At 42.9% G+C, this 22,196-nt stretch overlaps 1 protein-coding gene across 4 annotated transcripts in view; it reads left to right on the top strand.

Moving 5' to 3' along the window:
* Positions 1-22,196, top strand: part of PRDM2 (PR/SET domain 2) — a 128,539-nt gene that overhangs the window by 81,393 nt on the left and 24,950 nt on the right. For 3 of the 4 annotated variants that reach the window (XM_055137843.1, XM_055137841.1, XM_055137844.1), the window contains one exon: positions 1,398-5,769. In XM_055137843.1, the coding sequence (XP_054993818.1) occupies positions 1,398-5,769 (4,372 nt within the window). Of the gene's footprint in view, positions 1-1,397; positions 5,770-9,215; positions 10,795-22,196 lie in introns of those variants that run through there. The other variant, XM_055137842.1, reaches the window with a different exon arrangement.

The following is a 22,196-nucleotide window of genomic DNA, read 5'->3' as shown; positions in this document are numbered from 1 at the left end:
AGAAAACCAGGAGTGGCGATGGAGGGTGGCTCAGGGGCAGGTGGGACTCATAAACATTTCTTAACTAAGCCTCTGTCAAGTCAGATCATATCACACACACACATATACCCCCCCACACACACACACACCCCTGTTTGGATAGCTATTAACTACCTCAACTTCAGATTCAAAGTAAGTTCTTGATGTCCTTAACTAAATGCACAAAGGTACCTGCACCATGCACTATGCACACACACTTCCCTTGGTCCTCTAATTTGGTAGACAGGATTATTTTTGTCATATCTTGTTGGCTTTGTCTCCAAAATATATGGTCTACCACCTCTTCTAGAACACCCTTTGCCCCCATTTCCGCCGCCAAGCTCAAAGGGTACAGTAGGCTGCTCTCATGCCTCTCAGTTTCTATCCATTTCTATCTAGAATTTTCTGTCTTCCTTATAGCAGCTGAAATTATTCTTTAATTTCAATGATTTATATTTCGTTTCTCTGTTAGAACTTTATGAGCACCACCCCCCCCTTTTCACTCAGTAAAGACAAATAGCCGACAAGGTCTTGTGTGAGCTGGCTTCTGGTTTACTCTTGAATCATTCCTGCTCTCCTCCCTCCTGCAGTCCTCTTTTCACCCTAGTCCAACTTCCTGTATTCCTTGAACACAGCTAGCATGATCTTGATTGAGAGTGTATGCACCTGCTGTTTCCCCTGCCCAGTTGACTTCCCTCTTAGATACTTGAGTTTCTTTTTCCTGGCTTCTGTTCTACTCTCACCTTACTAGTGACTCTTTACTACTCGTCTGCCATCTCTCTAAGATTAGGCTCTACTGGGTTTTTCCTGTGCAGAGGTGACCAGATTTCTGTACTTTTGAGTTCTTCATAACTTGATCAAGCTTAAATATTGGCTCTCCAAAGTTTCTTTCTTCTTTTAAACTTGGAAAGTTCTGATTACATCATTCTAGAACCATTCTAGCTTCTCATTTTCTAATTTTATGAAGGGAGAGAATCACTTTGGAGGCATGAGAAATTAGTATTCGAAATTAGTCTCCTGAAGTTGAGCTTATGAACTGTTAAGACACAGTTTTAAGTGCTCTGGTGTCCATAAACAAGAGGTGTTTTTATTATGTATGTGTGTGACTCAACTTTGAAAAGAAGGAAAGTGCTATGTGGACACTTCCATGTGTTTTCTCACTGTCCAGTATGCTGCTACATAGCAGGCACTTTGTAAATACTTGTTTGACTGAAGCCAATACATACCCAGTACAATTATAAATGAGAGAGTTATTTATTATCAACCATTAAATCCCATATACTTTTTGGTGTTAAGAAGAAGTAACTTAGATAATTGATCATGTGTATGTGGTGCCTAGTGTTGCCCTCACTATCATGCTCTGCTTCTATGCTTTCCAGGTCCAAAAGAGGAGGAGGAAAAGCCTGCAGCTTCAGCAGCTGGGCAAACAGCAGTTCCGCAAGAGGTGGTTAATCAGGATGTGCTTCCAGAGCCGGTAATCCCTCCCCCAGCCTGTGAATCACAGACAGAACCAGAAGAGAAGCTTGAAGCCACAAACTGTGAGGTGAATGATTTGGAGGAAGAAGAAGAGGAAGAGGAGGAGGAAGAAGATGAATTGGAAGAAGAGGGGGAAGATGAAGCAGATACACCAAATGGCAGTTCTGTGAAAGAGCCAGAAATACGTTGCGATGAAAAACTAGAAGACTTACTAGAAGAACCAAAAATTACTTCAAACGAAATTCTTGAAGACTCTCCAGAAGTACCACCTGCTATCAAAATTCCCAAAACTAAAGAAGAGGCTAATGGTGATGTATTTGAGACATTTATGTTTCCATGTCAACATTGTGAAAGAAAGTTTACAACCAAACAGGGACTAGAACGTCACATGCACATCCATATATCTACCATCAATCATGCTTTTAAATGCAAGTACTGTGGGAAAGCATTTGGCACACAAATTAACCGGAGGAGGCATGAGCGTCGTCATGAAGCAGGCCTAAAGCGAAAGCCCAGCCTAACACTACAGTCATCGGAAGACCCAGCTGATGGCAAAGTATCTGGAGACAGTGGTACTCCAAAAAGTGATTCAAATCCTAATCTTGGGCAAGACTGTCTGATCTTGAGTTCAGAGAAAGCATCCCAAGAAACGGTAAATTCTTCTGTTGTAGAAGAGAATGGAGAAGTTAAAGAGCTTCATCCATGCAAATACTGTAAAAAGGTGTTTGGGACTCATACTAATATGAGACGGCATCAGCGTCGAGTTCATGAGCGTCATCTGATCCCCAAAGGTGTAAGACGAAAAGGAGGCCTCCTGGAAGAGCCACAGCCTCCTGTGGAGCAGGCCCAGCCTTCCCAAAATGTCTACGTACCAAGCACAGAACCAGAGGAGGAAGGGGAGGCAGATGACGTGTATATCATGGATATTTCTAGCAATATCTCTGAAAACTTAAATTACTATATTGATGGTAAAATTCAAACTAGCAGCAGCACTAGTAACTGTGATGTGATTGAGATGGAATCCAACTCCGCAGACCTATATGGTATCAATTGCCTACTTACCCCAGTGACCGTGGAAATTACTCCAGGTATAAAGACCACACAAGTTCCTATAGTAGATGATCCTTCTAAAGAGCCTTCTAGTAGCACAAACAGTGAGTCCAAGAAAAGGAGAACTGCTAGTCCTCCGGTGTTACCCCAAATTAAAGCTGAAGCAGAGTCTGATCCTGTAACACCCTCTTGCTCCATAAGTCTTCCTCTTAGCATATCAACAACGGAGGCAGTATCTTTCCACAAAGAGAAAAGTGTGTATCTTTCGTCAAAGCTCAAACAGCTTCTTCAAACCCAGGATAAGCTAACTCCTCCTGCAGGGATTTCAGCAACGGAAATGCCTAAATTAGGTCCTGTATGTGTGTCAGCACCTGCATCCATGCTGCCTGTGACCTCCAGTAGGTTTAAGCGACGGACCAGCTCTCCTCCCAGTTCTCCACAGCATAGTCCTGCCCTTCGGGACTTTGGGAAGCAAAATGATGGTAAAGCAGTGTGGACTGAGGCGGTTCTGAGTTCCAAAAAACCCAAGTTAGAAAGTCATAGCAGCTCACCGGCATGGAGTTTGTCTGGGAGAGAGGAGAGAGAAACTGTGAGCCCCCCATGCTTTGATGAATATAAAGTGTCTAAAGAGTGGGCAGCCAGTTCTACTTTTAGCAATGTCTGCAACCAACAGCCCCTGGATTTATCCAGTGGTGTAAAACAGAAAGCTGAGGGTGCAGGCAAGACTCCCGTCCAATGGGAATCTGTATTAGATCTCAGTGTGCATAAAAAACCTTGTAGCGATTCTGAAGGAAAGGAATTTAAAGAAAATCATTTGGTGCAGCCACCCTGCAGCGCTGTAAAGAAAAAGAAACCAACCACCTGCATGCTGCAGAAGGTTCTTCTCAACGAATATAATGGCATTGACTTACCTGCAGAAAATACTCCGGATGTGACTAGGAGCCCGAGTCCTTGTAAATCGCTAGATCCACAACCAGAGGCTGCTGTTAGTGTTGACACTACTTTACCTGCCCCTACTGTTCCATCCCCGCCCGATGTTTCTCCCTCATCAACTACCTTGCAGACATCTTCCCTCTCTTCTGGGCAGCTGCCTCCTCTCTTGATCCCAACAAATCCCTCCTCCCCTCCTCCCTGCCCTCCAGTATTAACTGTTGCCACACCACCACCTCCTCTCCTCCCTACTGTACCTCTACCTGCTTCCTCTTCTAGTGCCTCTCCTCAGCCGTGCCCCTCGCCTCTCTCAAATGCCACTGCACAATCTCCACTTCCAATTCTCTCCCCTACAGTGTCTCCCTCGCCATCTCCCATTCCTTCTGTGGAGCCACTGTTGTCTGCTACTTCACCAGGACCTCCCACACTTTCTTCATCATCCTCATCTTCCTCCTCTTCATTTTCTTCTTCCTCCTCTTCCCCTTCACCACCACCTCTCTCAGCAGTGTCATCTGTTGTTTCCTCTGGGGATAATCTAGAAGCTTCTCTGCCCGTGATATCTTTCAAACAGGAAGAGTTGGAGAATGAAGATCTGAAACCCAGGGAAGAACCTCAGCCTGCAGCTGAGCAGGACATTGTTCAGGAAACGTTCAACAAAAGCTTTGTCTGCAATGTCTGCGAATCACCTTTTCTTTCCATTAAAGATCTAACCAAACATTTATCAGTTCATGCTGAAGAATGGCCCTTCAAATGTGAATTCTGTGTGCAGCTCTTTAAGGCTAAAACTGCTCTGTCAGAACATCGGTTTTTGCTTCACGGCGTTGGGAATATCTTTGTGTGTTCAGTTTGTAAAAAAGAATTTGCATTTTTGTGCAATTTGCAGCAGCACCAGCGAGATCTCCATCCGGACAAGGTGTGCACACATCACGAGTTTGAAAGCGGCACCCTGAGGCCCCAGAACTTCACAGATCCCACCAAAGCCCACGTAGAGCATATGCAGAGTTTGCCAGAAGATCCTTTAGAAGCATCTAAGGAAGAAGAGGACTTAAATGATTCTTCTGAAGAGCTTTATACAACCATAAAAATAATGGCTTCTGGAATAAAGACAAAAGATCCAGATGTCCGATTGGGTCTCAATCAACATTACCCAAGCTTTAAACCACCTCCATTTCAGTACCATCACCGAAACCCCATGGGTATTGGTGTGACAGCCACAAATTTCACTACCCATAATATTCCACAGACTTTTACTACTGCCATTCGCTGCACTAAGTGTGGAAAAGGTGTGGACAACATGCCAGAATTACACAAACACATCCTGGCGTGTGCTTCTGCTAGTGATAAGAAGAGGTACACCCCTAAGAAAAACCCTGTACCATTGAAACAAACTGTGCAACCCAAAAATGGTGTGGTGGTTTTAGATAACTCTGGGAAAAACGCCTTCCGGCGGATGGGGCAACCCAAGAGACTGAACTTTAGTGTCGAGCTCACCAAAATGTCATCAAATAAGCTCAAATTAAATGCATTGAAGAAAAAAAATCAGCTTGTACAGAAGGCAATCCTTCAAAAAAACAAATCTGCAAAGCAGAAGGCGGACTTAAAAAATGCTTCTTCGACATCCTCGCACATCTGCCCTTACTGCAATAGAGAGTTCACGTACATCGGCAGTCTGAATAAACATGCCGCCTTCAGCTGTCCCCAAAAACCTCTGTCTCCTTCCAAAAAAAAAGTTGCTCATTCATCCAAGAAAGGTGGACACTCCTCGTCTGCAAGTAGTGACAAAAACAATAGCAACAGCCACCGAAGGAGGACTGCAGATGCAGAAATTAAAATGCAGAGCATGCAGGCTCCTTTGGGCAAGACCAGAGCCCGAAGCTCAGGCCCCACACAAGTCCCACTGCCTTCCTCATCCTTCAGGTCCAAGCAGAATGTTAAATTTGCAGCTTCGGTTAAGTCCAAAAAGCCAAGCTCCTCCCTAAGGAACTCAAGCCCAATAAGGATGGCCAAAATAACTCACGTTGAGGGGAAAAAGCCCAAAGCTGTGGCCAAGAATCATTCAGCTCAGCTCTCAAGCAAGACATCACGGAGTCTGCACGTGAGGGTGCAGAAAAGCAAAGCTGTCTTACAAAGCAAATCCACTTTGGCCAGTAAGAAAAGAACAGACCGGTTCAATGTAAAATCTAGAGAGCGGAGTGGGGGGCCAATCACCCGAAGCTTACAGTTGGCAGCTGCTACCGACTCAAGTGAGAACAGGAGGGAGGATGGCAATGGCAGGCAAGAGCTGAAGGACTTCAGGTAAGCGCTCTCTTCAAGGGCATAGGAGTTAAGAGCTCAAGAGCTGGGGAATGGGGGAGCTGAAAGAAAACTGTCCTTACCCAGTGGCTTTTTTTCTTTTTTCCTTGTATAATTTTGACATAAGCATTGACCTGCAATAGCTGTTGCTTAAGTTGTAGACCTGAAGAAAGGGGCACTAGCATTGTAGTGAATGAATACTTAAGTTTTATTTCAGACCTAGGACTCATAAAGTGGCACCATTTCTTTAAATGGTGAATTGTAAAATGAATTTGAAAGCATGGAAGAACTCTTAAAAGTACCCTTCTGTATTAAAAGACATTATTCTGAGAAATTTCCTTTGTATCTTGCGTAATTCAGTGTCAACTTGTTTCATTTCCAGACCATAGATCATTTAAGATGGCTCATTAAGGTCTGGGGATGTGGCTCAGTTCTCGTATCCATGAGGCTTGGGCTCAGTCTTCAGCATTGCAAAAGTTTCAAGAGTTAAAAAAAGTTAAGGGGCTGGAGAGATAGCACAGCGGGTAGGGCGTTTGCCTTGCACGCGGCCGACCCGGGTTCAAATCCCAGCATCCCATATGGTCCCCTGAGCACGGCCAGGGGTAATTCCTGAGTGCAGAGCCAGGAGTAACCCCTGTGCATCGCCAGGTGTGACCCAAAAAGCAAAAAAAAAAAAAAAAAGTTAAAAGTGGATGGCTAATTAGTTCATTAAAATACGTTGCAATCTTGTTTTATATTTCTTTGACTTAAGCATAGTTTTAGTAACAGACTGCTTATATTTTTCATGGTTTTATTGTGGCTTAATTTTAAAAGCTCGCGTCATTGGTTAAAACAAAGCATTGTTTCTTTTAAAATGTATTATACCCCTACCCTCTCCTTTCTCCAGCCATAAGATAATAAATAAGCCAGCGTCCAGAGGAACGGAAGAGTAGGAGAGGGTGTGCTTGGAACCCTACAGTGAGGCCAGGCACGTGTGGTAACCAGGGCACATCAGCCTCATTTGTCAGTGCCTTTGTTTCCCCTGCAATGACGTAAGAACTCATCTTAGATTTGAGATGACTTTATTATTTTATTCTGTGTTCTCCCTATATTAAGATCTGTTCTTAGTGAATAGAGTAAAAACAACAACAAAAGTTACATGTCTTACAAAGATTTCTCAAACCTTCTAAGATTCTTAAATAACTTGAATTGGTGTATACCCTTGGAATTTTGCTTTTTTTCCCGAATAATACCTACAGGTCAGTCATATGTGAAATTCATGATTGCCAAACAATTTCTGTTGCAGAATGTTAAAGTCTAGTCCTTTCAGAGTAAGCTGCCTGGCTCTGGGCTTTCTGGTCTGTGCCTGGAACTTATTTGGTGTTGAAAACAAATGGAATGACAGTTAACTATGAAGGGACTGCTGTTTGGGAGAGATCATGAGGACTCAGGTGCTTTTGTCACCGCAGTTGATAAGCTAGAGTTTTTGGTGCTGTTGTGCCTTAACTCAGGGTTAAAGAAAGATGAACCGAAGAATGATTAGCCAAGACCTATTGGAATGATTTACTACAGGAATAAAGGATTGTTGTTGTTTTTTTAAGCCACTTTATACTTATATTGAAGAATCAGTTGCCATAGCTTTTATTCAACATCTTGGCACTTAGCCCTGTAAAAAATAAGCACCTGCTTGTCAACTGTCAAGAATCCTCGCCTATAGCAGTTTAAACTGCTTGCACTGAGTCTGTATTCTGGAAGGTCGAGGATTCTTGAACTGTTTTTCATGTTGCTTATGACTTAAAGAACCAGAATATAACATCATTTTCAGACTGCACTAGAAAACATCTCCTAGGTGATTGATGCTGTCATACATCAATGATACATGTATTTCCTCTCATCTCCCATAGATCTGAAAGAATCACTTTATACTGGATCTCATTTATACAGTTCAGGGTAATATGACAAAAAATTTAAAACTATAATTGTAAATTTATTAATTTTACATAACTTCATACTCTCCCAGTACTTTTTTTGAGAACCTTTAAGATTGCAAAGAACCAAAGTGCCTAATAAAACTCTATTTTTGGCTCCAGTTAATTTTTCTTAATTTTACTTTGTCTGATAGTTAACAGAGGATTACATTGGTGGAATGCAATTTTTTTCTAAAAGGAAACACAGAAGAATGAGACAAGAAAAGCTGGATATTGTTCTGACTGGTGGATGGTAGCAGCACACGTCTATAGTAACTGCTCCGCTTTTGTGTGAGCCACTGGAGCTGTGCTGTGATCACATCTGAAGGATATAATATCCTTCATGTATAGGCAGGGACCACTTCCAAATGACCATAAAGCTCCAAAGTTTTTTGAGGATTAAGCAAATGTGCAACAAGATTGTAAATTTATTTGAACATAAAAGTTGGCATTTAAGAGTGTGCTGTGGTGTTGGTACCTTGTAATGAATTTGTCCTCTAAGACTAGATGCCTAACCTCAGCCCTAGGGAAATACAGCACAGTGGTTCATCAGTGTCTGGCCCATGGTCCTCCACCTCATCCTTGGTGCATGTTTGTTATATTGCACTTGTTAAAGAGCTGTTTTAATTAGAGCCTTCTTTCCTCTTCGGCATAACTTTACATGTAGAGTTTATTCAGGGATGATCTCATGGCATATGTCTAGAGGTGTTTACTCCGTTCACAGTGAAATTTGCTTTATTTAGCCCATTGCATATTCAAGGAATTTCATTTCATCATAACAAACTGTTAAAGAGTCTCTGACCCTCACACATTTTACTTGAAAGCCAGTTTCGGATTCGACAATTTTTGGATTATATGTTTGCAGCCAGCCATGTGAATGTCGTAAGAGGTTCCCATTAAACCTCAAAAGAATGTGTTAGTTGGTCGTTTCCTGAGCACAAGCCAATGTGTGCCAGAAAGGGTGGTTTTTGTTTTTTAAAAAAGGACATATGCAAGCCATAGGTAGCTTTTTGGTGGGAATTTAGATTTGTTACTGAAGACTCATATCCATGAGCAAGGGAGGCAAAGAAGTATACTCTCCACTGCTCCCCTCTTACCCAGCTTGGGTTTTTGTAAATCTCAAGGTGTTTTTACATTCTCGTAGTGTTCCTTATAGGTCAGTTTTCTGTTCTTTTAAAAATACCATGATCTTGTTGCAGCCAGTCAAAAACGGAGACGCAACAGGAAATTTTAGACTGTTTTCCCATCAACATGAACGAATTAAAATGATGCTAATTTTCCATGTGTCCATCTCTGCCACCCCTGCTACTACAACTGGATCTGCCTGTGTTCCTCCCAGTGTGTCTCTTCTAAGTGGGATACTCATATTTTCTGCATACCTTCAGAATCATTCTATTGCTATTTTAACGTTTGTCTTTGGTCTGCTCACCTTTTCTTTAACATAGTCAGTTCATGCAAGGTTCTGTTATGTTGTCATTTATCTTCAGTTTTCTTATTTTCTAGGAACTTGCTGTAGAAAAAACCCCCCAAACAAACAAAAAACCTTAATTGACTAAGTACAGATCTTGCATGCTCAACTTAGGATAAGCACTACGGCAAAGGATTCGAAATCTATCAAGCTTGCAAGACAAGTTGAAGCTGACTCAAAATCCTAACATACAGCTGATTTCCGGCAGGCTTCTTGTTGCCCTGGTTAGAGTCAGGCATCTGCTTCTTCGCTGGTGCCCAGCAGGCGAGCTGGGCTCCCGGGTGATTGAGATCCAAAGAGGAGGGCGCTGTAAGACGGGTCAGATGAACTGGCTTGTCATCACGGGACTGGTAACTCAGATCCGAGTGTGGCCTTTGTTTTTGGCACATAACAGAGAAAGGAACGATTTGAACTTAACCTTGCAAAGCAAGTTCTCTGTTTTACTGGTAGTTTGTTGTAGGTTTCAGGGATGACAAATTTTGATGCACTCATTTTAAAATGTTTTGGTCACACACCAGCTCTTGATGCCTTTCTTTTCAATGAATTGGGGTTGGGGTGGGGGAGGCATTTAGTTGCTTTTTATATCACAAGCAGATTGCCAGCATAATGAAGAGGAAACCAGATTGGATATAGACTTTTTTTTTTTGTAATGCCTCTTCCAGTGTCATGTTTATATATCCAAATGGACATTATCCTCTCAGGTCATTATCTGGCACTAATTTATAATTATATTATCAGAGACTATGTAGCAATATCATTGCCCCCAATACATCACATTCTGTATAGATAGATGTCTACACATAAATATAAATGAATTTACATATCAGGTTTTACACTTCAGTCTCTAATAGAGATTAAAAAATGATGACAAGTAGAAATGACAAAGTGACCTCTTCCTGATTATAGAAGTTACCATTTCTCCATGCATTTATAGGCCTTCTTTCTAATTAATGACTGAGCTGGTGGAAAACAGCTAGGTTTTATTTGTGTTGTTTTTTTCTGTTTTGTTTTGTTCTCAACTTTAAAAGTAATCTACCTCTTAAAATTTGTAGTTTTAATACTTGTTTGGTGAATTTGTGCCACTTTAACCCTTTCACTATCATTCCCATTTTGTTACATTTCTGTTATGGGGACTTTATGTTGAAATATTGTATAAAGCATTTGTAGCAGTTTAAAAATAAAATATTTAAAATTATTTAAATTGTTTTGGACGCTTCAATTGTATTGTATGTGATTTGCATCTTATATTTTTGTTTGAGTTGTTAATCTGGAGAGTGTTCTTGTATTGAAGTTTGCTGTTAGTTATTTTATTGTTTCTTGTTGGAGAGTGATATAAAAGACTATTCTAATGAAAACATTAAAATTTACAATTTGACTGCAAAAGGGGTTGTCCTTTGATTTTAACCAATGTAGCCTTGAGAGAGAGGTGATTTACAGATACGAAACAATGGTGTTTGTTATTTTTTCCCTTCCAGCATGAAATAAATAATTTGAGCTTGTCAGATGTATAATTTTTTTAAATACTGTTGCTAGCAGGCACTTAATAACTAGGGGAATTTGAATGATACATTTTATATTAATTGTAACCAATAAAAAAACCTTTACAAACCCTTGTGAAAGGACTGCATTTTTGTACATCATTGGGTTAAAGATAAAGAATGACCTTGCAGAGGCAATTGTGACTCAAGCTCACTGTGTAAAGTCGGCCTTCTGCCCAGATGAGCTCTTTCTTTTGGATTGTTTCTTCTTAGCAACAACTTAATATTTTGTCCTTTCATATTGCTTATATGCCACCTAAATGGTAGATAGAGTGGACAGAGATGCTGAGAAGTGTCACTGAATTTACTTTGATAAGTGAATTTTCTGTGTGGGTGGTTGCGTCCTTAGCATCTTCTGCTAATTTGTATGGATGCTTTATTTATTTATTTTTATAGGAAAAGGCAGTAATGCTCAACCTCTCCTGGATAGTTATTCCCAAATTTGGCTCATGATAACCATATGTTAGCAATACCCAGAGTGGAGGTGGCAAGAGGTTGATGTTTTTAAAGTTTTAGTTACCTGTTTTAAAAGCTGCAGTGCACTGAGTGCTGGCCTCAGCATCCTCTCCTCATGTGAACCCTCACTGCTCTGGGAAGAGAATCGACTCTCCTCTGTTCCTACCTCCATGCTTTCAGTGATCAGACTTGTAGCCAGTTCCACCTTTGTCTGGGTCTTTGGTGCTTTGCACTGGGCGTTTCTTTTCAGGATCTTAGTTCCGCTTTAAACCTGCCAAAAATGAGAAGTGAATTAGAGTCTCTTGCATTTCCTCCTAAGAGTTGGTGAGTTTGAGGGTTTTCTTTGGTTTTTAAATAAGCTGCAAGTGTTGTCCTCTGTGTGTAGTGTCTGTGGTTCTTAGACACTAGCACCTGGTAGTTACTAAATTTTACAACTCACAAAGAAGGAGCCTCACTATTTGGTTGCTTTTACTTGATTTAAAAACAAGACTAAATAGTTTTAACCTAATAAAGTGATGACATCCCTAGTTTTTCTCATCGTACAGTGTTTCTGATGATAAACCTCGTACCAGGCTGCCTGCCTTAATTTAACAGGTTGTTTCTAGCAAGGATTCATCCAGATTAAAATTTGTATCTAGGACCCAGTACATGCCATATACTTACCAGGCTGTGCACCAGGCACTTGGGGTGATTTGGGCACATTTCCCTTTCCCTGGCCTTTGTGGACCTTTTCTTGATACCTTTCCTCTTCTCATACTAGATATTTAAAATTTTGGGACTGGAGAGAAAGTAATAGACAGGGTGCTTGCTTTGCATGTAGCCAACTTGAGTTCAATCCCCAGAACCCCATATGATCTCCATAGGAGTCATTTCTGAGCTCAGAGCTAGGTGTAAGTCTTAAGGACTGCCGAGTGTGGCCCAACATCCCCCCCACACACACCCAAGCCCCCCGAAAAAATTAGGTTTAAAAAGCTCTCAACCCACCCTAGACCTAAAGTCAGGAAGATACTGTTGACTTGATGTGAGTGCAGATAGTAACGTGACTATGGGTATTAATATGTTAGTGATTTATAAAATTATTGCTTATTTAATGCATTTGATATCCAGGCCTCACCACCCATAAAAGTTTATAAAGGGCTTTCACTGTTAAGAAAAGCCGTACTTACAGCCCTTCTAGTACCAGCCTGAGACGTAAAACTGTTCCATTTTGGTTTGTTTATGGCCGCTTCCCTCTTTAGTGGGGTCTAGTCTCAGTGAATGATCTAGTAAAACTAGTAGGAATTTTGGAAGTGTGGACTCACCCATTTGGGATGACCTGGGGAAGGTGGAAGAGCTGAAGGTGATTTGTTGGTAATGCCCGAGAGGGCTGAGCACCAGGCTTTGCCCTGGCCACAGGAAGATGCGCCCTGCCCTGACTCAGCGGTTCTGATTTAACCCAGAGGGAAAAGGGAACCCACCCCAAGGCCCTTCCACCAACCTGTACTTGGGCTCTTTGGGGTGGGTCCTGGCTGATCTGTAATTTAAAGATTTACAGACCACCCAGTGCACACCTAAGATTTTGAGTTTGGGGGGAAATAATGGTGAATGTGGGTATTGTCTATCTAATGCTTGACTAGACTCATCCTTACCCTGTGATTAGGTGCTGTCTTTCAAAAACTCTGGATTCATTTAGGAATGAGAAGTACAGGCCTGTTCTGAAGCCAGTCTCAGGTGCACATACTTTCTAGAGTGAGGAGATGATTGGCCTTGAGGGGAAGAACAATTGTCAGCAGATGTTTAGCTTGGTGGGGGCCCATGAGATCTCTCCCTGGTAAGGCCTTCAACTTTCCCTGAGAAGTCTGCTACAAGATGCAGTACTGTGTGTTAAGAAAATGACTGGCGGATGGAAATAGTGTCACTCATATTGCTAATTTTTACACTGAATGGAACGAAACCTGAGGTTTGGATGGATGCAGAAAAGAAACCACTATAGTCTGTGCATTGCTTGACCCAGCTCCCATGCCCCCATGTCCAGTTTGGGGACCCAAGACCCTCTTCCTGCTTCTGGCTACACTGCTGGTTTCCTCCCCTTCTCTTTTCACCTCCCTGCACTGTTCTTACTCCCAAACAGTGCTTTAGGTGACCTGATAAGCTAGGCTGAATTTGACAGTTTTGGAAGCTTTAACAAGACTTTCCGGTACCTGATCTTGACAATACTAGGAGCAAGACCAGTACTCAGGGCAGTGATTCTGCTCAGAAGTGTCGCAGCTCCCCTATGTGCCAAGCTGACTTGACCTGCCTCTAAGCTACAATCTTTCACTCTTCAATTTTTTGTTGTATTTAGTTTTCAGTTTTAGTTTTGAGTTCATTTCCTCTAAATGTAGAATGCAGGCCATTTGCTTTCTGGAGTAAGATGTTTGGATGGGAGCATCAGCAAACAATTAGAATCATGTTTGTGGATTGGGATATTGTCCTGGTGCACAACGACTGCCGATGAGTTTGTTGCTGCTCCTTGGAGTCTCACCCTATTCTGAACTGGCTTGTGCTTCTGCCGCTATCATAGGACCCGCAAGTCAAGCTGACCCAATCCAGTCAGCGAACAAAAAAATCATAACAAGATTACAACTCATTAGAACATCTTTTTTGATTTTTTTTAGATAGTGCAGAAAGAGCCATTTAAAAGAAGAGGGCTAGGGGCTCATCCCTTGCAAGCCTTGGCTTGTTGGACACTAGTCCGAGAAGAAAGTCGAGATAGACCTCCCACCTCAGCAAAGTATGTTATGTGCAGTACAAAGGGGTAGGTTTCTGCCAGCAAAGATGATTTTTTCCAAGGATAGGATGAGAGCCTGGAGGTAGTTTTTGTTTATAATCTGGATGAAGAGTACAAATTGGAAAAGCAGTCATGATTTTGCTAAATTACTTGCAGTTGCTAAAGTCACATTCTGTTAGAAGCCACTAAAAGGAGCTTGGAAATGCTTTTCTGAGAGCAAACTGGCCCAGGCATTGGGGGTAATAGGATTTGTACGCACTTCTGTTTTCTGCCCTACTGGTACCAGCTGGATTCCTTTCCAGCTGTTTCTCAGAAAGTGCCCCTGAATTCAGATGTGCCAGAGAACATTGATATTGTAGTGATTTTTGTGGGAAAAATTAGTGCCTGAGTGGTTCTGCCCCTGTTTAGCTAAAGTGCCACAGGATGCCAAAGAAGCCAGTTCTTTGGATGCGTGCTCCCCAGGTTGCCCAGCTAGAGTGCCAGGAGATTCACTTTGGTCATGGCAGGGATGCAGATGGAATCTTTAAAGTGCAGACTAATACCTCTGACTCAGAACATACTTCAGCTGAAAACTTTTCCATAGGAATGCTTAAATTGGAGCCTACTGTATCATCTGGAATTCTGCTTAGATAATTAAGTCAGCGTTAAGTCTAAATGTGAATTTTAAATACAAGCCACTTAAAAGGAGGCAGGGAATTTGTTGCACAGGTAAGTTAACCACAGAAGGGGATTTAGGCCTCAGGCATCCAGTAGTGGCAATTTTATTTTTTTCAACTTTAAAATAGAATTTCAATTTAAAATAATTGTATTTGTTTTAGTCTTTAGTGATTGCCAAAATGTATAATCTAATACTCTCAATTGGAATGGAATTCTTTAAAACTCATGTGGATTCAATTTTCCTTGCAGTAACATTTTCTTCTCACTTGCTTTTTATAATCACTTCCAATCTTTGCCAGCCCAGCTCAAGTGTAGGAACATTTTCAGATGGCTTCTATTTCCAGGCTATTATTGGACTTGTGAACCAGGCACATTCTCCTGTTGTGATTCAGTGGGCCAACCATTCAGAAAACAGTGGTAACGGTCAGTCTGAAACAGGAAGCTGTAGACTGTACCTCTGATGGACTCCTCGGGCTTTGAGGATGCTGGGATGCAGCCACCACATGGAAGGAAGGAGAATGGGAGCTGAGGATGTTCCCTGGCCCTTCATTGCAGAGAAGCCAACCAAGTCTAAGTGACATCTCTTATATCAGGCCCCACTTGCTGGCTCTAGAGCTGCATTCTTACTAAATACAGGGTCAGATGAATTCACTTTATTTGGTTATTATAGTTCCCTGCTCATCCCCACCCCACACATACAGAGATGTTGATGTCATTAGTCAATGCAAGGCTTTCGTTGGTGAGGTTATATAGCATGGCGCGCCTGGAGCTAGCAATCTGGTTTTTGAGTCAGGTGCCATTTGTGACCGAGGCAGGCCGAGCTCCATCCTGTAAGTGGGAGTGTTGGAAGATCCAGTTTGTGTTCTAGAAAGGAGAAAGTAGCTGATGACTGGTGGTGATGGTAATGACACTAGTGTTGATTGGTGTCGGCTACTTGTGTCCTCACAATAACAGATTTAGAGGAAGGTCCCGTTTGGAACGCTGACAGGGTTTAGCACAATCTGCCTGGGGGGATTTAGTACATTTTCCCCCATGGGAAGAGTCACAGTTTGAGTGATGGCTGCTGAAGAATGTGTGTCTGCTAAGGAAACAGCTGAAAAGTAGGAAAGAGGGATTCCTTCATGGAAACTGACAATTGCCAGTTTTCTATTTTGGGCAGAGTTCAGTTTGTTTTTATTTTGTTTGGGGGGCACACCTGGCAGTGCTCAGGCTTAGTGCTGGGTCTGTACTCAGACATCGCTTCTGACAAGATTTGTGGGACTATCGTAGTGCTGGGTATCGAACCTGAGCATGACACGTACAGGGCAAGTGCTCTATCCACTGTCCTGTCACTCCGACCCCAAGGCCCCAGTTTTTCAAAGCTTCCAGGAAGATCTCATTCTGGCCACAGGCAGAGCAACTGAAGGGGATTCTTGGGGCTGAGGGCTGGCAGGGAATGCTTTTGCCCACCAGAAGTCCATCTCAGACCAGGCTGCCTCCTGTGCAGCTTCAGCTGGGGGTGCCTGCCCTGATCCCTGAAAGGGAATTTACAGTTCAGAAATTCCACAAGACCTTTTTCTTCCACAGGAGGTGTGATGGTAAGGCCTGGCCCTGGCCCTGGCCCTGGGCTGGTTTGAAGGCCAGTACAGGCCATGCAGCGTAGGTGAGAGCGTTGGTTCTGTGCTCAGAACCTCTGATCAGACATCACCTCAGGAAGCCCTTGTTAACCATTTGATCTGAAAAGTTGAAATACCTCACCTTCCAGTGTATCAAAGCATTGATCTCTTCCATATCTGTTATAGGTATTCTAAATTTTATTTACCGAATGTCTACCAAAGAATGAAAATGCTGTAAGGGTAGGAAATCTGTTTTGGTCATTCACTGAACAACAATGCCTAGCTTGTAGTGGTTGTAGGAGAAATGCTTGTGGAGTGGACAAGTTCCCTAGCCTCCCTCTGATCCTCACTCTTCCTTACTGTGAATGAAGATCCATCTGACCACAAGGAGGGCAACAGAAGCCTGTGAGGACACTGGAGGCCACCTGCCATATAGTCAGTGCAGCTCGAGTGTCAGCTATCATTATTGTTGTTAGCAAAAGATACCAACTTGAACGTGGAGGCTGGTCCTCAAAGCTGACTTAACCAGATGTGACATTTCCAGAGAGCACAAGTTACTGTAGCTGGAACGTTTCCCTCAGCACCTCTTGCCTCAATCTAGATAAAAAAAAAAAAATCTTAAGTGGCCTAGAATTCCTGCCTGTGACCCCATCTGCAGTGATCTGGAGTTCTTTGCTGGATATCAGCGAGGCCCAAGCTGTTCATGGGAAACCCGAAGCTGCCACCTTTCGTCATCAGCCCCTCTGTCATCAGAGCTCTGAAGGAGTGCTAAAGCAACCATTTTTCTAGATTAAGAAAAGGAAAGTGATTCATTCTTATTCTGTCACTCCTCCACATGATGGTTTCAAGTTCCAAAGCCCAAACAGGAACATTTTTAAAAGATTGTTTTGCAAGAAAGCACTCCATTAGCTCCTTGAAACCCTGAAAACATAACCACAATCCATCGGTTAATTAAAGTAAAATAATTACCTGAGAACGTTTGTGGATAATTGAGAAGGCTTCACATTTCCCCATTGGATCATTAAGGCCCTGTGAAGTGAAACTGTTTGTGTTCTGCCATTTTATTGATGCAAACACTGAGGCACAGAGACAAGATGCAGCTTACAAGAGGCCACAGCTGCTAAGTGGAGCCAGGAAATAAGTCCAGGAGCCTGACTTCTTTCTCAGTCATGAACCCAGTCTCTGCCTCTGGTTTGTCAAGCATGTGTGTCTTCTTAGGGCCTTTCCTTTACAAAACAGATGTTGCTTGTTGGTAAGCAACTGCCAAGTTGGGGGTGGGGGAGGGCAGGAAACTCAACCTCCCTTGGAGGTGCTAAAATGAGTTGGGAATGTCTGTGTTTGTATACAGCCCGTGAATCCATGTGGTCTAACCTGATACAGAATGGGACAGACAGTATTCTTGTGGTTGGAGACCCTTCTGCCTGTATTGGTTGGACCGTGGCAGTAAAAGGCTCCCTATTTCTGAGCTGAAACATCCCAGAGGGGATCACGTGTTGGTCATTTTGAGCCTGCTATGTTTTGTGTGTTCTTGAGAGGACAGAGCAACTTCAGTCACGCCTGGTGCGATTGGCACCACCTCCACCCGCTTCATGAGGGAAAGGGCATATCATTTACCAAAACCAGAGCTCTTGTACCCTGCATCTTTTTTTCCCTACCTATTTTCACAGAAGTCTTTCTAAGCCATGGCTGGCAAGTAGGTTTCCATCAGTGGGCACGCAGGTCCAGGAAGCCAGTGGCTCTGCCACATGAAGTGTTTGGTCCCCCTTGTCTCACTGCACCACTTCCAGGCTCTCAGAACTGGCTCTTGACCATGGTTCTGCCATTCCTGGAAAGCTCCAAGTCACCTTCCTGTAATATTTTGTTGTGCCAAAGTGATACCTCGGTAATGTGGGAATACGGGGTCTAGAAGCTGGAAAAGAAGGCTCTCCTGGCTGAGGTGGGTTTCCTGCAGTGGTTTGCTTGCTTGTGCATATTCTCGGATCCATGCTGCTGAGTGATGCTGCTGGATGACTGACCCGAGGAGCGCGTTCGTTGTCACAAGTGCCTACAGATTGCTCTGGAGCCTCCTCAGACATAGGTGGTTGAAACAAATGGTCAGTGGAGAAAAGGAAGCATTGGGAGGGAGAATGTACCCAGTGCTTTCCTCAGCAGAGGTCTGTTGCCAAGTGAAGGAAGCCCTTATGTCCTGAAACAGTTGTTTTCTTTTCTCTTTTTACTGGATACCTTGTTCTTTTACCTGTGTCTAAAATATACTTGTATTTCTAAACCACTTGCTAAGTGCTAGCAGGTGGTTGTGGGCCGGTACCTGAACCTCATTCCATCTCAGTCCTGTAGAACCTGCCCACTGATTTCATTTTCTCCTCTGCTTTTTGATTTATTCTTGAAGGTCCCTAGAAATTTCTCTTATAGCCAGGGCATAAGTCGTGCAAGGCGTTTCCCACTGTACTATCTCTCTGGCCCCCAGCCTTCCTATTCTTGTGTAAACTCCTGTGAATTTCACAAATGAGTTTACCACCCTGATATATTGGTGTCAGATACTATAGTTGATATGATCTGAATGTTTTATCAATATAAATAATAATGTTTGTGTCTTTTAGTATGTTTTTATCTTACAAACATAAAGTAGATAAAGAGGGACCAGAGAAATAGTTCAGTCGTTAAGGTATGTTCTTGTCATGCGGCAGACCCAGATTCAATTCCTAGCACCCTATAGTCTCCCCCGAGCCTCGCCAGGAGTGACCTCTGAGCGCAGAGCCAGGTGTAAACCCTGAGCACCATTGGGTGTGGCCCAACCCCCCCCAAATTGTTTCTAAATGTTTGTAAAATGTGCAGGTGTAGTACATCAATGCAGGGTCAGCGCAGGTGTTTTAAGGTGGTGTCTCAGTTGCATGTGACAGGTTTGTAGGTCAGGGGAGCAGTCTGCTGAGTTATTGTGTGTTTGTCCAGTGTATGAAGGGACCTTGATTCAGATGATCTCAACCACATGGATCAAAACCCATCTGGGATGCTTACTCAGAATTCTAGCCTCCTCCACCTTATCCCAGACCCTGTAACCATAATCTCTGACATGGGAACCTTGAAATTTTCATGTTTACCATCTTCTCGAATTAGTTTTACTCATATTTCAGAATTCCTCCTTACATCTGAAAAAAGAAGGATAAATAAAGTGACCTGGAATTGACTCACCTCATGACTTAATTTGCTTTCGAGTTTCATTTTTCATTTGCTTGGCTTTTTAACAATTGCTTTGATATCTTTGTGCTTTTCAAAGTTTTCAGAAATACTTGTATTTCCCCTTGTTCCTAATAAAGCATCTTGGGACTCAGCTCAGGCAGCTCAGGAGTATCAGGGCTGAGATGGAACACAGGATTGCCTGATTTGTCCATCACCTAATCACAGTAAAGGTATCTACTGGGATATTTTTTTTCAGTCAAATGTTGGTTTATGGCCTTTTATTCTGTAATTGTAGACAGCTTAGTAATGACTTTTAAGTAATACTGGCACAATATTTTTAAACTTCACATAATGGTTGCATCATTATGCACTCAGATACTTGTCTCTGCTCAGACATCACTCCTAATAAGTTCTTGGGACCATATAGGGTGCTGCGGATCAAACCCAGGTCAGCATATGCAAGGCAGGTGCCCCCTATACTATCTCTCTGGCCCCTGCACCCCAATTTTTGTAGCAAAATTTGACAAAGTGTAGATTATGTAGAGAAATACATATATTGTTGTGTCTCAGTTGTTGTGGAAGGGAGAGAGGGTGCAGAGAGAGGTGGTAGATGACCTTTGTCCATTTGTCCTTTGTCCATTTCCTAGGACAGGCACACCGGCTTGGTGTCTGCACTTAGCCCACAATAGGGACTTATTGCATGTTTATGGACTCAAAGAAAAGAAGAAGTCTCCAGGCTGACCCTAACTTATGACTTTGTAGTTTAAATTGTGAGTTTGGCAGCAACCCACTGTTGGCAACTGAGTGTAAAGAAGGCCATTTGGATCAGAAAAAGAACAGGTGGCTTGGTGATTGATGGTTCCCTCAGGGCAAAGCCTTGAATATAAAGAAACAAGGAAACAAGTCAGCGGCCAGGGAGGAATCCCAGTGAACTGGACTATGTGCTCTGTGGGCAAGAAGTCTAGGTTTTGTTCCCAGCAACAGAGTCCCCTGAACACCAGTAGGGTCTCCTGAGCACTGAGCCAGGAGTAGTCCACGAGAACTTCCCTGTGAGCCCCCTCCAAACCAAAATGATAGATCAAAAAGAAAGAACCCCAACCAGTCAACAAGATACAGAGCAGAATGAAACTGTGGCTGGAAGCCTTAGTATAGCACCACACATTCATTCACAGGTGTCAGAGAAATAGTATTCTCTCCTCCCCACTCTCCACCCTATGAACTAATGACTACAACCAAGCATTCTGAACTGCTGGGTAGAGCTTGCGAAGGACATCTCCACACTTCAAAGTTTCTTCCCTTGCCCCAGGTTTTGGCTTTGAAACTAGGATGCCACCGTTTTCAGCTTGATCTCTTGGCCTCTCTGTCATGAGGCTTCCAAAATAAATGACAATAGAAGAGTTTTCCTGAGTTTGTAATTTTGCTCCCTATAATGAATGAGAACTCATACTGAGCTCACAAGTCAGTCTCGTGCCCTTCAGTAGCTGAGCAAGGCTACTACCCAAACTGGTTCTGCAGACCACGTCACTCACCTTTGCAACATCTCTGTCAGGCTCATGAGTCAGGGCTGCTGCCCAGCATGACCCCACTGACAAGTCAGGGCAGCAGACAAGAGTGCTTGGTGCAAGAAGCCCAGGGCCTCCATGGCTTTCCCTCCCCTGAGCAGTCATTGATGTGAGAATCACACTGTCTGGGGCCCAGGCAGTGGCACCAGAAATTTCCTCCAACTCTTGTTAGAATGCCAACTGTGGATAAGATGGTATGCAGTTGGGGCTCTGTTGATTTTTATTTTGTCAACCTTTGCTATTAATGGATGTTCTTACTTCCTTCCAGAATGCATCCTGACACCTCAGAGACTCCCCCCAACTCTGGCCTCTCTGTTCCCAGCTGCTGAATGCTGCTGAAACTCAATTTTATTGCATTCCCAAACCTGTGTTTTGTCACTCGTACTTAACTGTTGTATTTGTGTGTGTGTGTGTGTGACTTAGTTGAACAGTATCCAAACTGATGAAATAAGGGCATTGAGTTGTTTATGAAAAATAAGTTGAATATTCAGAGGACTAAAAGGTAGTACAGGTGTTTAGGTGCTTGTCTTGCCTGAGGTTGACCTCATTCAATCCCTGGCACCACATATGGTCCCTCCAAGCAATACCAGAAGTGATCCCTGAGCAGTGCCAAGTGTGGCCCCAAACAAATAAAATTAGTCAAATGTTCAGAAAGGCACAGAATTTATTAAAACCTACAATTCTATTAGGTGTGGGTGAGCAACCATTAAAATTTGCATAAAGGATGGAAGACCTTTGCACATAGGTATATTTTATAAAAGTGACTGAAGTTCTTTCCCCTCTTTATAAAGAACTGGAAACCATAGATGAGGAGGAGTGATGGGTTTGATTTAGTCAAGACATCTTAGATTTTGACCATCTTATAATTTCATCATTTAATAACCATTGTGGGGCCAGAGAGATAGTATAGTGGGTAGGGCATTTGCCTTGCACACAACCGACCTGGGTCCAATGCCTGGCATCCTGCATGGTCCCCAGCACCGCCAGGAAAATTCCTGAGTGCAGAGCCAGGAGTAACTCCTGAGCATTGCTGGGTGTGACCCAAAAAGAAAAAGAACGATTGTGGAGCCAACTTCACTGTTTCGTGTGGCCATGTAGCCATGAACATCCCTGACCCATGTGGAACTTACATTATAGAGGGCTGTGGAGAGACAGTGAACTAGCAAGTGAGAAACTAGGCATATCAGATGAGTGCTTTGGAGAAACAAAATAGGGAAAGGGATAGAAAGTTCTGGAGTGAAAGACACAGTGGTCAGAGAAAATGTGACTGAAAAGTCTGCACTAA

The sequence above is a fragment of the Sorex araneus genome, chromosome 5, assembly GCF_027595985.1.
Source record: "Sorex araneus isolate mSorAra2 chromosome 5, mSorAra2.pri, whole genome shotgun sequence".
Lineage (NCBI taxonomy): Eukaryota > Metazoa > Chordata > Mammalia > Eulipotyphla > Soricidae > Sorex > Sorex araneus.
This window is presented reverse-complemented; position numbering and strand designations above follow the sequence as displayed.